The 12,866-nt window shown below is 51.8% G+C and overlaps 1 protein-coding gene across 1 annotated transcript; it reads left to right on the forward strand.

The window, feature by feature from the left end:
• Window positions 1–29: 29 nt before the first annotated feature.
• VPS11 (VPS11 core subunit of CORVET and HOPS complexes) lies at window positions 30–12,735 on the forward strand. The gene is made up of 16 exons (XM_064173172.1): window positions 30–190; window positions 808–956; window positions 1,144–1,279; window positions 2,166–2,329; window positions 2,429–2,676; window positions 3,352–3,553; window positions 3,822–3,973; window positions 5,157–5,343; window positions 6,011–6,154; window positions 6,599–6,787; window positions 7,065–7,226; window positions 9,939–10,078; window positions 10,389–10,591; window positions 11,362–11,533; window positions 11,645–11,867; window positions 12,446–12,735. The coding sequence occupies exons 1-16, from the start codon at window positions 37–39 to the stop codon at window positions 12,608–12,610; spliced, it is 2,790 nt and encodes a 929-aa protein (XP_064029242.1). The 5' UTR covers window positions 30–36; the 3' UTR covers window positions 12,611–12,735.
• The last annotated feature ends 131 nt before the right edge of the window (window positions 12,736–12,866 follow it).

A 12,866-nucleotide genomic window follows, 5' to 3' on the forward strand; every position in this document is an offset into this window, starting at 1 on the left:
TGAGGCGCTCACGTGAGGCGCCGGCCCCGCCCCGCCATGGCCGCGTACCTGCAGTGGCGCCGCTTCGTCTTCTTCGACAGGGAGACGGTGAAGGAGCCGCCGGGGCCCGATGGGACCGGTGGGAAGTGCTTCGCGCTGCCCCCGGGCATCGCCGTCTGCGACTCGGGCCGGGGAAGCCTGGTGTTCGGGGATATCCTGCGCGGCGGCCGTGCCGCACGCTTTGGCCTGTGCGGGGCTCGGTGCGACCGGGAGCCGCGGCGGGGCTGGGCCGGGCGCGTCCCTGTGCTGCCGACTGCGGGCTCGGCTGCTGCCGGGGCTGGGGCGGGGGTGACTCCAGCCTTGGGAACGCGGTGGCTTCCTGCCCTTGGCTCCCTTTTGACAGCCAAAAAGGAGGAAACACAAAGCTGTCTCGGGATGTCTTGGAGCTTATCATAGAATCAAGCAGGTTGGCAGTGACCCCCAAGCTCATCCAGCCCAACCTGTCCCCCAGCCCTCTCCAGTCATAGAATCAGTCAGGTTGGGAGAGAGCTCCAAGCTCATCCAGCCCTATCCAGTCAACCAGACCATGGCACCGAGTGCCTCATCAAGGCTTTGCTTGAAGACCTCCAGGGTCGGTGCCTCCACCACCTCCCTGGGCAGCCCATTCCGATGGGTGGCTCTGCAGAAGTCTCTTTCTTGTAGCCTTAGCAGAGAGCAGCAAGAAGCAGGGATGAAGGTTCCTGACTCAGGTGCGATTGGAGGTGTGGCTTCGCCGCGGGTTTTTTGTTGTTGTTTTCCTTTCCTTTGTGTACCTTAACTGTGACCCACATATGGAAGGTCAGATTTGGTTTTTGCCTCGCTCCCTCCAGCTCAGTAGTTTCCAGGCTTACAAGCTAAGGGTGACACATCTGTACCAGCTGAAGCAGCACAACATCCTGGTTTCTGTTGGTGAGGATGAAGAGGGCATTAACCCTTTGGTAAGTCAAACGGTGAAGAGAGGAAGATGTCTTTGTTTTGTGGGTCTTCCTTAAAGACTGCTGCCGTTAGCTTGGTTGACCTTTCTCACCCCTTATGTAGCTTGCCCATTCTGTCCACTTCCATTTGATTCCAGGTCTTGGCCTCCTAATGCTTCATGTTTTGCTTATGCCAGGCCATTGTTTGTAGGTTAAAGTTTGGAACCTGGAGAAACGAGATGGAGGCAATCCTCTCTGTACACGAATATTTCCAGCCATACCAGGGAACAAGCCCACAGTTGTATCCTGCCTGACTGTTCATGAAAATCTTAATTTCATGGCTATTGGTAAGTAAAAGTGAACTGTCAAGGCTTAAGAAGAATGTTGCTGTGCTCCCTCAGATCTAATAGATAGCACAAAACCCAGCCTAGAACTTCCTGAGAGTTCTTCTTCTCACACAGAGTGTTCTTACAGAGAGAAAATGTCTCTTGTTGTAGCGCTTGAGAGGATAAATACATGGCACCCTGGCCTGCATCAGGAATGGTGTGGCCAGCAGGAGCAGGGAGGTCATTCTGCCCCTGTACTCTGCACTGGTTAGACCTCACCTTGAGTGCTGTGTTCAGTTCTGGGCCCCCCAGTTTAGGAAGGACATTGAGATGCTTGAGCGTGTCCAGAGAAGGACAACGAGGCTGGGGAGAGGCCTTGAGCACAGCCCTACGAGGAGAGGCTGAGGGAGCTGGGATTGGTTAGCCTGGAGAAGAGGAGGCTCAGGGGAGACCTCATTGCTGTCTGCAACTACCTGAGGGGAGGTTGTGGCCAGGAGGAGGTTGCTCTCTTCTCTCCGGTGGCCAGCACCAGAACGAGAGGACACAGCCTCAGGCTGTGCCAGGGGAGATTTAGGCTGGAGGTGAGGAGAAAGTTCTTCCCTGAGAGAGTCATTGGCCACTGGAATGGGCTGCCCGGGGAGGTGGTGGAGTCGCCGTCCCTGGAGCTGTTCAAGGCAGGACTGGACGTGGCACCTGGTGCCATGGTCTGGCCTTGACCTCTTTGGTAAAGGGTTGGACTTGATGATCTCTGAGGTCTCTTCCTCTGTGACACTGTGATAATACCCTGACTTGAGAGCTGCAGCAATGCTATGGCTGGCCAGCAAGGTGTTGTTGCTGAGCTAACTTACGTAGGGTAACGTTTCTGGTGTGCCCTGTGAGCAGTGGTCTAGCTTGTCCCATTCATCAGGTTTTGCAGATGGCAGTGTTGTGCTCACCAAAGGAGACATCACTCGAGACCGGCACAGCAAGACCCAGATCCTGCACGAAGGCAGTTACCCAGTTACTGGCCTTGCTTTTCGACAGGCTGGCAAAACAACACACTTGTTTGTGGTGACCACAGAGAACATCCAGGTGGGAAATCACTGGAAAAATGAGGCTCTGACTTGAAAATTATATTGACTCCAGAGTCCAGTTTGGAGCCATCCCCAAAACCTTGCCTTTCCTCTGTAGTCTTATATGCTTTCAGTGAAAGATTACCCTCACCTGGAGCTGGACACTCATGGCTGTGGGCTGCGCTGTTCGTCTCTTAGTGACCCCTCCCAGGATCTGCAGTTCATTGTGGCAGGAAATGAGTGTGTGTACCTTTATCAGCCAGATGAGCGTGGCCCATGCTTTGCCTTCGAGGGGCAGAAGCTGATTGTTCACTGGTACCGAGGCTACCTCATCATTGTCTCCAAGGACCGAAAGACTTCTCCAAAGTAAGAGTCCTTGGAACAGATGAGTTCTTTGCACTCTTGCAGCTTCTTCCTTTGCCTCATTCCCTTCCCTTGTAGCTTCACTTAGGAGTCGACTGTAACTTTGTTAGAGGTTGTTAAGATAGGCTTCCACCATCTGAAGGGGGCCTACAGGAAGGCTGGGGAGGGACTATTGACAAAGTCTTGTGATGACAGGATGAGGGGTAATGGGTTTAAACTGGCAGAGGGGAGATTCAAACTAGATGCTAGGAAAGGATTCTTTCCAGTGAGAGTGGTGAGACACTGGCACAGGTTGCCCAGGGAGGTTGTGGGCTGCTTCCTTCCTGGAGTTATTCAAGGCTGGGTTGGATGAGGCCTTGAGCAACCTGTTCCAGTGGGAGGTGTCCCTGCCTATGGTGGGGGGTTGGAACTGGCTGAGCTTTGAGCTCCCTTCCAACCCTATGATTCTGGATATCAATTTACTTCCATTGGGAGAGTGGTGCTGTTTTTTTCCAGTCCTGCAAATTTCTCCATCTAACCCAGAGTTGAGATTTGTGTATGAACACTTGGTGTTTTGCCCTCTTTAATCACCCAAGGGACCTCCATTGTCCTGCTCTCTGGCCAGTCCCTTGTTTGCACAGGTGTCAGGTGTTCAAGTTACACTCTCTTGTGTTCTAAAACATTTCTTCTGCCCTTCAGGTCAGAGTTTGCTGGGAACGAGGCACAGAATTCAGACAAGCAAGTCCTGAACATCTATGACTTGTGCAACAAATTCATTGCATACAGCTCAATCTTTGATGATGTAGTGGATGTCTTAGCAGAGTGGGGTTCTCTCTATGTGCTGACCAGAGATGGGAAGATTCACGTGCTGCAGGAGAAGGATACACAAACCAAACTCGAGGCACGTAAAGCTGTTTTGTTGCTGGGTTCTGCCTTATGTCTGCAAGGTTGTGCTGGCTCTGCAGAATGAAAAGTCAGACTGTCTGGGTAACTTATGTAGCAAGTGACCTGATGGCCTCTTGGCAGAACCAGCACTAGAAAGCACTTGGTGTTTAAAGCCCAAGCATGTGTAGAGCACCAAAAAGAAGATACAGCTTAACTTTCCAGGCACGCCTGAAGTTTTGTGAGGTGATGTTTCCCTCACACTGCTCTTACTGTGCATTTAACAGATGCTGTTCAGGAAGAACTTGTTTGAAATGGCCATTAACCTGGCCAAGAGTCACCACTTGGACAGCGATGGCTTGTCAGAGATCTTCCGGCAGTACGGCGATCACCTGTACAACAAAGGGAACCACGACGGAGCCATCCAGCAGTATATCCGGTACGGGCACGGGGAGCAGCTGGGCAGGCCTGGATTGCTGCTTCAGCTCAGCAATAAAACCCAAACCTACCCGAATCAAGTGTGACAGGGTGAAAATTCTGCCAGTGGAGAGAAATGCATCAGTGAAAGTCAAAGTCTCAGAAGAAGTTGCTTGCAAATTGCCCTGTACAGCTTAGAATGAAGTTCTCATTGATTGTGTTTGAACACGAGTGACAAGGGTGTGCTGGGATGGAGTGTGTATAGAGTTAACACTCCAGGGGGAGTAACCCTGAACCTGACCCTAGGGAGTCAGATACCTCTTCTAAGTTATTGTTAAACTTTTCCTTTTAACTTCCAAATCGAGCGAGATTGATTTATTCAGGTGTGTTTACCTCTCTCTCTCTCCCTATATCTAATCCCTTCCTCTGGGAAAGAAGGGGAAAGAGGGGAGGACACTCTACAAATTGTTATTGGGTCTATCAAATTTATTGGAGTCTCTGGGAATTTGAATTAGAACCCAAGACAATTTATTTGGGGGAGTTTACAAAGGATAGGGAAGGGAAAATAGCAAAATACAAGAGGTATAAATACAACCCCAGTTGTGTGCTGGTGGCTTTGTCTGCCTCCCGTCTGCCACGGGGTATGCTGGTATGCAGGCAGTGCCTAACCATCACCTGGTGGTGTGACCCACCCCTGGGGAGGGGTCAAGACCCCTAGGGTCAGGTTTAGGGTTACTCCCCCTGGAGTGTTAACCCTATACAGAGTGGGGCCTCATGATGTCATTATAAACAAGAGATCACTTAAGTAAGACAAATGATGTCATCTGGCTGTGTGTGGTAGCCTCCTTGGATAATGCTCAAACAGCTTCATGTCAGTTTTAAAAGATCTCATGTTTTTTAAAGCTTGAAGCAGCCTGTGTTAAGGCTTACTGAAAGTGTGGTGTTGGGGCTCTTTAAAGGGCACTCTTTAAAGTGTTTGTGTCAAACTGAAACCTTGGAGTCGTGATGTCCAGCAGGAGTTGGTGTTCAGCCGCAGTTATCCTGATGCTTGCTTGCTCTCTGTGGGCCAACTGACTTGGAGTTGTGACTGCCTGTGGCAGAGGGTTGGAACTGGATGATCTTTGAGGTCACTTCCAACCTAGATCATTCTATGAAATGAAGGGGAAAAAAATGGACTTGTTGTAACATGACTTTTTCCCTCCCAGGACTATAGGGAAGCTGGAACCGTCTTACGTTATTCGGAAGTTCCTGGATGCTCAGCGCATCCACAACCTGACTGCTTATCTGCAGACTCTGCACCTGCAGTCTCTGGCCAATGCTGACCACACTACACTCCTGCTGAACTGCTATACCAAACTCAAAGACAGCTCCAAACTGGAGGAGTTCATTAAGGTACTGGGGGAAGCCAAGATCATGCAAAGTTATCATAGAATCATAGAATGGTTTAGGGACCTCAAGGATCAGCCAGTTTCAATCCCCTGCCATAGGCAGGGATACCTCCCAGTAGAACAGGTTGCTCAAGGCCTCATCTAACCTGGCCTTGAACACCTCCAGGGAGGAAGCAGCCACAACCTCCCTGGGCATCCTGTGCCAGTGTCTCGCCACTCTCACTGTAAAGAACCTATCGCTAATCTCCCCTGCCAGTTCAAATCCATTACCCCTTGTCCTGTCATTACAAGACCTTGTCAATAGTTCCTCCCCAGCCCTCCTGTAGGTCCCCTTTAGATACTGGAAGGCGACTATAAGGTCTCCTCGAAGCCTTCTCTTCTCCAGGCTGAAGAGCCCCTGCTCTTGTAGCCTGTCCTCTGAGCATCTTTGTGGCCCTCTTCTCGACTGGCTCTAACAGTTTGATGTCCTTCTTGTGTTGGGGGCTCCAGAACTGTGCACAGTGCTCCAGGTGGCAAGCTGATGAGAGGTGCTTAGACTGCTTCCTGCATGTGTAACCTTTCCTTTGCTTGAGAGGTACCAAGGTGCCCCTTGGCTTTCTTCCTCGTACGCAGATGTTTGCTGTTTGTGGACTGTGGGAAGGTTGCTGAGCTTTCTGCTTTTGTTCTTGCAGACGAGTGAGAGTGAGGTGCACTTCGACGTGGAGACAGCGATCAAGGTGCTTCGTCAAGCAGGTTACTACTCTCATGCTGTGTACCTGGCGGAGAAGCACGCCCACCATGAGTGGTACCTCAAAATCCAGCTAGAGGACATCAAGGTGATGTGTCTTTACTTCCTCATGTTCTTTCTGGGGAGCACACGATTTCTCTGGCCTCCTCTTCAGTGAGACTGTGGCTAGCATGCTGATGGGGCTGCTGAGAGCAGCAGGTTTTGTTTCTGCTGCTGCTTGTGTGTTTGCTTTCTGCCTTTGGCTTACGTGGCAGACTAGGGATGGAAGTCATTTGGTTTCAGACGTGGCTCTTTACACCACAGCCCTTCTAGAGGAGGGAGGGTTGTTGGTGATGGATTGATCTAAATCTCACTCTCTTCCCCCAGGCCACAGCTGGCCTTCCTCCCTGAGGAGCAAATGGTGTTCGTGGTGCACTCACAGCATGCCTTCAGTGCTTTCAGTGCATGCTTGCAGCATGTCTTCAGTGCTTTTGGTCCTGGCCTTGGAGAGCAGAAGTCAATGTCATGGTTCTTTTGCTGGCTGCCTCCACAGAACTACCAAGAGGCTTTGCGCTACATTGGCAAGCTGCCTTTCGATCAGGCAGAGAGCAACATGAAGCGCTATGGCAAAACCCTGATGCACCACGTCCCCAAGGAGACCACCGAGCTGCTGAAGGTCCTTTGCACTGACTACAGGCCTTCGGGAGACAGCGAAGGCCCTGGGCTGCTGGAAGGGAAAAAGGTAAGGCTGAGAATTGTTGCTCTCAAGTAGTAACTTTGCAGCCAATGAGTGCTGCAGGCCTGATGCTCGCAATGAAAAGCGCTGTCCTGGTGTACTTAGTCCCAGCGGTAAGAGACTGCTTGAAGCTATTGCTTGGAACTGATTCCTGCTGTGATCGGCATCCTGCACCCTGACAGCTCCATCCTGGCACAGATCTGGGAATGAGCACTCAGTGTAGCAGGGAAGAAGCAGTGGTCTGGCTGAAACTGATCTGGGTGCTTGACCTTTTCTGTTGCAGGCTAATTCAGAGGAGTTCATTCCAGTCTTTGCAAACAACTCCCGAGAGCTGAAGGCTTTTCTGGAGCACATGACTGAGGTGCAGGCAGACTCTCCGCAGGGTGTCTATGACACTTTGCTGGAACTTCGGCTCCAGAACTGGGCACATGAACAAGATGAACAGGTCAGAGCTCCCCCAGCTTTGTATGTTGAGAGGGAAGGTTTGGTCTCTCTGAATCCTGTTTGCATTCACAGTATCACAGCATCACTAAGGTTGGAAGAGACCTCATAGATCATCAAGTCCGACCCTTTACCACAGAGCTCAAGGCCAGACCATGGCACCAAGTGCCACGTCCAATCCTGCCTTGAACAGCTCCAGGGACGGCGACTCCACCACCTCCCCGGGCAGCCCATTCCAGTGTCCAATGACTCTCTCAGTGAAGAACTTTCTCCTCACCTCAAGCCTAAATTCCCCCTGCTGTAGCTTGAGGCTGTGTCCTCTCGTTCTGGTGCTGGCCACCGGAGAGAAGAGAGCAACCTCCTCCTGGCCACAACCTCCCCTCAGGTAGTTGTAGGCAGCAATAAGGTCTCCTCTGAGCCTCCTCTTCTCCAGGCTAACCAATCCCAGCTCCCTCAGCCTCTCCTCGTAGGGCTGTGCTCAGGGCCTCTCCCCAGCCTCGTTGCCCTTCTCTGGACACGCTCAAGCATCTCAATGTCCCTCCTAAACTGGGGGGCCCAGAACTGAACACAGTCCTTCATCTTTCTGAATGGGCATTGGGAACGTGAGACACTACTTATGCTGTGCTGGACAAATGACACCTAAATGGAAAAGCAGCCTCCTAGCAGGAATAATAACTCTTTTCAGTGAGGCTGAGCTTGTTTTCTACCTATCTCACTTAAGAACAGGTTCAAGACAAAAAAAAGGCTCTGTGAGCAGGTGCCTCAGCCACAGAAGTAGATCTGTTTGCTTGCCTGCATCTCTGAGGATGCTGACTGCTTCGGCCAAAGAAATCACATCCTGTCTGCTTGAAGGAGGCAAACAGATAAGCTGTCCTCCTCTTTGAGATGTGAATGATAACAAGAAATGTTTTTATGAATATATTAATGCTAGAAAGAGGGGCAAGGATAACCTCCACTCTTTATTGGACAAGGCAGGGATGTAGTGACTAGAGATGAGAAAAAGGCAGAAGTGCTTAACACCTTCTTTGCCTCGATTGTCAATAGTCAGTCAGATCGCCCTCAGGCCAGCTGCCTGCTGAGCTGGTAGGTGGGGTCAGGGAGCAGAACAGCCCCACGGTAATCCAGAAGGAGGCAGTTAGGGGCCTGTTGAGCCACAAGTCCATGGGACTAGATGGGATCCATCCTAGGGTGATGAGAGAGGTGGCAGATGAGCTGGCCAAGCTACTCTCCATCGTTTATCAACAGTCACTGGAGAGGTCCCTGAGGACTGGAAGCTACCAGTGTGGTGCCCAGGACACAGGAAGAGGACCCAGGAAATTACAGACCTCTCAGACTGACCTCAGTGCCAGGCATGATGATGGAGCAGATCATCCTGAATGTACTTGCAGAGTGTCTACAGGATGGGCAGGGGATCAGACCCAGCCAGCACAGATTTAGGAGGGGCAGGTCCTGCTTGACTAGCCTCATCTCCTTTTATGAGCAGGTGACTGCCTGGTGGATGTGGGGCAGGCTGTGGGTGTAGTCTACCTGGACTTCAGCAAGACCTTTGACCCTGTCTGCCATAGCAAACTCCTGGCCAAACTGGCTGCCTGTGGTTTGGACAGGGGCACTCTGTGCTGGGTCAAGAACTGCCTGGAGGGCTGGGCACAGAGAGTGGTGGTGAACAGAGCCACATCCAGCTGGCAACTGTCACTTGTGGTGTGCCGTAGGGATCTGTGCTGGGCCCAGAACTGTTCAATATCTTTATTCATGATCTGGATAAGGGGATTGAGTCCAGCATTAGTGAGTTTTCAGATGACACCAAGTTGGGAGCAAGTGTGGATCTTTTAGAGGGCAGGAGGGCACTGCAGAGGGACCTGGGCAGGCTGGATGGATGGGCACAGTCCAGTGCCATGAGTTTTAGCAAGTCTGAGTGCCAGGTTCTGCACTTTGGCCACAACAACCTCATGCAGCACTACTGGCTAGGGACAGAGTAGCTGGAGAGCAGCTGGGCTGAGAGGAACCTGGGGGTACTGGTTGGCAGCTGAACATGAGCCAGCAGTGTGCCTGGGTGGCCAAGAAGGCCAATGGCATCCTGGGCTGGCTCAGGAGCAGTGTGGGCAGCAGGACAAGGGAGATTCTTCTGCCCCTGTGCTCAGCACTGCTCAGGCCACACCTTGAGTCCTGTGTTCAGTTCTGGGCTCCTCCATTGCAGAGAGATGTTGAGGTGCTGGAAGGTGTTGAGAGAAGGGCAGCAAGGCTGGGGAGGGGCCTGGAGCACAGCCCTGTGAGGAGAGGACCTGAGGGTGTGCAGCCTGCAGAAGAGGAGGCTCAGGGCAGACCTCATTGCTGTCTGCAGCTCCACGAAAGGAGGTTGTGGTGGTCAGGTGGGGTTGGGCTCTGCTGCCAGGCACCCAGGGACAGAATAAGGGGACACAGCCTCAAGCTGTGCCAGGGGAGGTTCAAGCTGGGTGTTAGGAAGAAGTTCTTCCCAGCAAGAGCGATTGGTTTTGGAATGGGCTGCCCAGTGAGGTGGTGGAGTCCCCATCCCTGGGGATGTTTAAAAGGATGCTGGATGAGGCACTTAATGCCAGGGTTTAGTTAATTAGAAGATGCTGGGTGCTAGGTTGGACTCGATGATCCCAGAGGTCTTTTCCAACCTGGTTCATTCTGTGATTCTGTGAAAGACCTGAAAATTGGTGTCAGGAATTAGTGCAACATATTGTGTGTCTTGCAGATCAAGGAGAAGCTGCACAGTGAAGCCCTGACCCTCCTGAAGAGTGGAAGGTTCAAAACTGTCTTTGACAAGGCCTTGGTTTTATGTCAGATGCACAATTTCAAGGATGGTGTCCTTTACCTTTATGAGCAGGGTAAACTGTGAGTGTTGCTTTTTGTCTGTAGAGTCCTGAACCTCCCCCCTCACTGCAGGGATTTCTGAACTCTAAATGTCCTTGCCTTACAGTGCTGACAGCTCCTTGAGTATCTCAGGATGGGAGCTGCAGGTCTTTGCTCTGCTGAAAATATGCTGTGAGAGCAGGGCAGTTACCTATAGGATTTAAATACAGACCTACCTTGACTTCCCTGCTAATGTCTGGGGATTGCATGGCTGGGTGAAAACCTGAGCTCCCTGAAACAGCTCAGGAGGGGAGATGGATCATTGCAGCTGAAAAGCCTCTTTCTCCCCTAGTTTCCAACAGATCATGCACTACCACATGCAGAATGAGCAGTACAAGAAAGTGATTGAGGTGTGTGAGTTGTATGGAGACCAGGAGGCTTGTCTCTGGGAGCAGGCTCTGGGCTACTTCGCACGGAAGGAGGAGGACTGCAAGGAGTACATTGCTGCAGTGCTGAAACACATTGAGAACAAGAACCTTATGCCTCCACTGCTTGGTAATAATGACATGTGGCACCCAACACCCAACCCTTGACCTCCCCAGAAAACCCAAACCAAGGATCAGTTCATAGCACTCTCTGTAGATTAGAAGTTTGAGAGAAGCATCACTGAAGTTTGAATCCACCATTTGAAGTAGTAACCTGCTCTAGAGGGAAAAGCCATGCCAGTCACAGCTCCCAAAGTAGAGAAAATACAGCTCTGTGGATATAGTCATGGAAATGTCTGCACCTGAGTTCTGGTCTGTTGTGAGGAGCTGAAGGGCTTGCTGAAATCCCTGCTGTGCACCTGAGTTCTGGTCTGTTGTGAGGAGCTGAAGGGCTTGCTGAAATCCCTGCTGTGCACCTGAGTTCAGGTCTGTTGTGAGGAGCTGAAGGGCTTGCTGAAATCCCTGCTGTGCACCTGAGTTCAGGTCTGTTGTGAGGAGCTGAAGGGCTTGCTGAAATCCCTGCTGTGCACCTGAGTTCAGGTCTGTTGTGAGGAGCTGAAGGGCTTGCTCAAATCCCTGCTGTGCTGCGCTGAAGTTAAAATAGAATCCAGTCCCTTAGATCCTTGCTTTGCCTCTCTCAGTCTGAACTACCCACACATGCTCCCAGCCACCTGTTTCTGGAAGAGACCAAACTGAAATCGAGCCTTTAAAAATGCTCTCTGGTTGCATGAGGATGCAGATTGCCTTTGCCCAGAAGAGTTCTTTCCCAGTCTGCCCAGCTAGGGCTAGGTAGCTGCAGGGTTTTTTTCTGCTTGTGTTTAACATCTCACTTGCTCTCAGTTGTGCAGACGCTGGCTCATAACTCCACGGCCACCCTGTCTGTGATTAAGGATTATCTTGTCAACAAGCTGCAGAAGCAGAGCCGCCAGATAGAGCAGGATGAGCAGAGGATTCAGAAATACCGAGAGGAAACTACCAGGATCCGCCAGGAGATTGAAGAGCTGAAAGCCAGGTGAGGGCCTGCCTCTGCCTTGTCTTGTGCTCCAGAAAACTCTTACTTGCTTTTCTTAAGGAAAAATGTATTTTGCCTTTCTCACCCTTCTGCCTCCTCTCACTCTCTCAGTCCCAAGATCTTTCAGAAGACCAAGTGCAGCATTTGCACCAGTGCCCTGGAGCTGCCTTCAGTCCACTTCCTGTGTGGTCATTCCTTCCACCAGCACTGCTTTGAAAGCTACTCGGAGAGTGATTCAGAATGTCCAACGTGCATGCCTGAAAACCGCAAAGTGATGGACATGATCCGAGCCCAGGAGCAGAAGAGGGATCTGCATGACCAGTTTCAGCATCAGGTAGGGCAACATCTGTCTTAGCATGGTTAGATAAATAGGGTTCAGATTAATGAACAGATCCCCAGACACTGGTGGAGGAGGGCAAATAAGAGTGGAAGCATTTTGTAAAGAAGGTTGACTGCAAATAATGAAGCATTAGACCCTAGGGTAGTGGCACTGTGCACAGGGCAGAGTCTGATGCTCTCCAGAGATGAAAGAGGAACTACTCTTGCCTGAACCTGAAGTGGATCAAGGCCTGTCAGTCAGCATGACAGCTGCTCACCAAGTTGCATAGAACAAATCAAGGAGAAGGGAGAAAAAGAGTTGCATGAATCAGAAATGGGACAGGACAGCACAGCTGGGCTACACCAGAGGTGCTGGTTCTGCATTGTGTTCCCCAAGGACGGAGTGTTGAAGTTGTGAATGGGCCAGGAGCTAGAACGTTTTAACACAGGTGGTAGCTTAGTGGAGCTGAAGCAGTCGCTTGCTGCTTAAGATAATTGCTCATCACCTCTTCAGTGCAGGAGACGAAAGGAAGGGGGCTGGAATTATGAGGCACAAGGAGGCTTTTGCTGACGCTGCTGTTTTGTGTCCGGCAGCTCAAGTGTGCCAATGATGGCTTCTCAGTGGTCGCTGACTACTTCGGTCGAGGTGTCTTCAATAAGATCACCCTCATCACGGACTTGCCCCCGGGAAAGGGAGCCACCACCATCGAGGCTGGCCTGCAGCGAGAGCTGCTTCTCCATGCCAAGCGCAGCACCTGACGCTGGGGGCTGTTGGCGCGGCTCTCTCGGGCTGTACGGGCTTCTCCGCCGTGTGCTCGGGCAACCCTCCTTCAGCCTCACCTTCATCTGTCCCTTGCACCCCAATAAAGCCAACTCGCTGGGCAGCGTGCTGTGTGCCGGGCGGTGGGGCGGGCTGGGGCGGGCGGTGACGGCGCCGCGGCCGTTCCCGGCTGGGGCGGGCAGGGGCAGGGGCAGGGGCAGGGGCGGGCGGTGCCAGCGCCGCGGCCGTTCCCGG

The sequence above is a fragment of the Pogoniulus pusillus genome, chromosome 38 (genome assembly GCF_015220805.1).
Source record: "Pogoniulus pusillus isolate bPogPus1 chromosome 38, bPogPus1.pri, whole genome shotgun sequence".
NCBI classification, from domain to species: Eukaryota; Metazoa; Chordata; class Aves; order Piciformes; family Lybiidae; genus Pogoniulus; species Pogoniulus pusillus.

Bases quoted from the DNA above. Each gene is read 5' to 3' on its own strand.
- VPS11 (XM_064173172.1), top strand. From the start codon at position 37: ATGGCCGCGTACCTGCAGTGGCGCCGCTTCGTCTTCTTCGACAGGGAG. The intron at 1,280-2,165 runs GTAAGTAAAAGT...CCCATTCATCAG, and splicing joins TCTTAATTTCATGGCTATTG to GTTTTGCAGATGGCAGTGTT. The intron at 6,788-7,064 runs GTAAGGCTGAGA...TTTCTGTTGCAG, and splicing joins GGCTGCTGGAAGGGAAAAAG to GCTAATTCAGAGGAGTTCAT.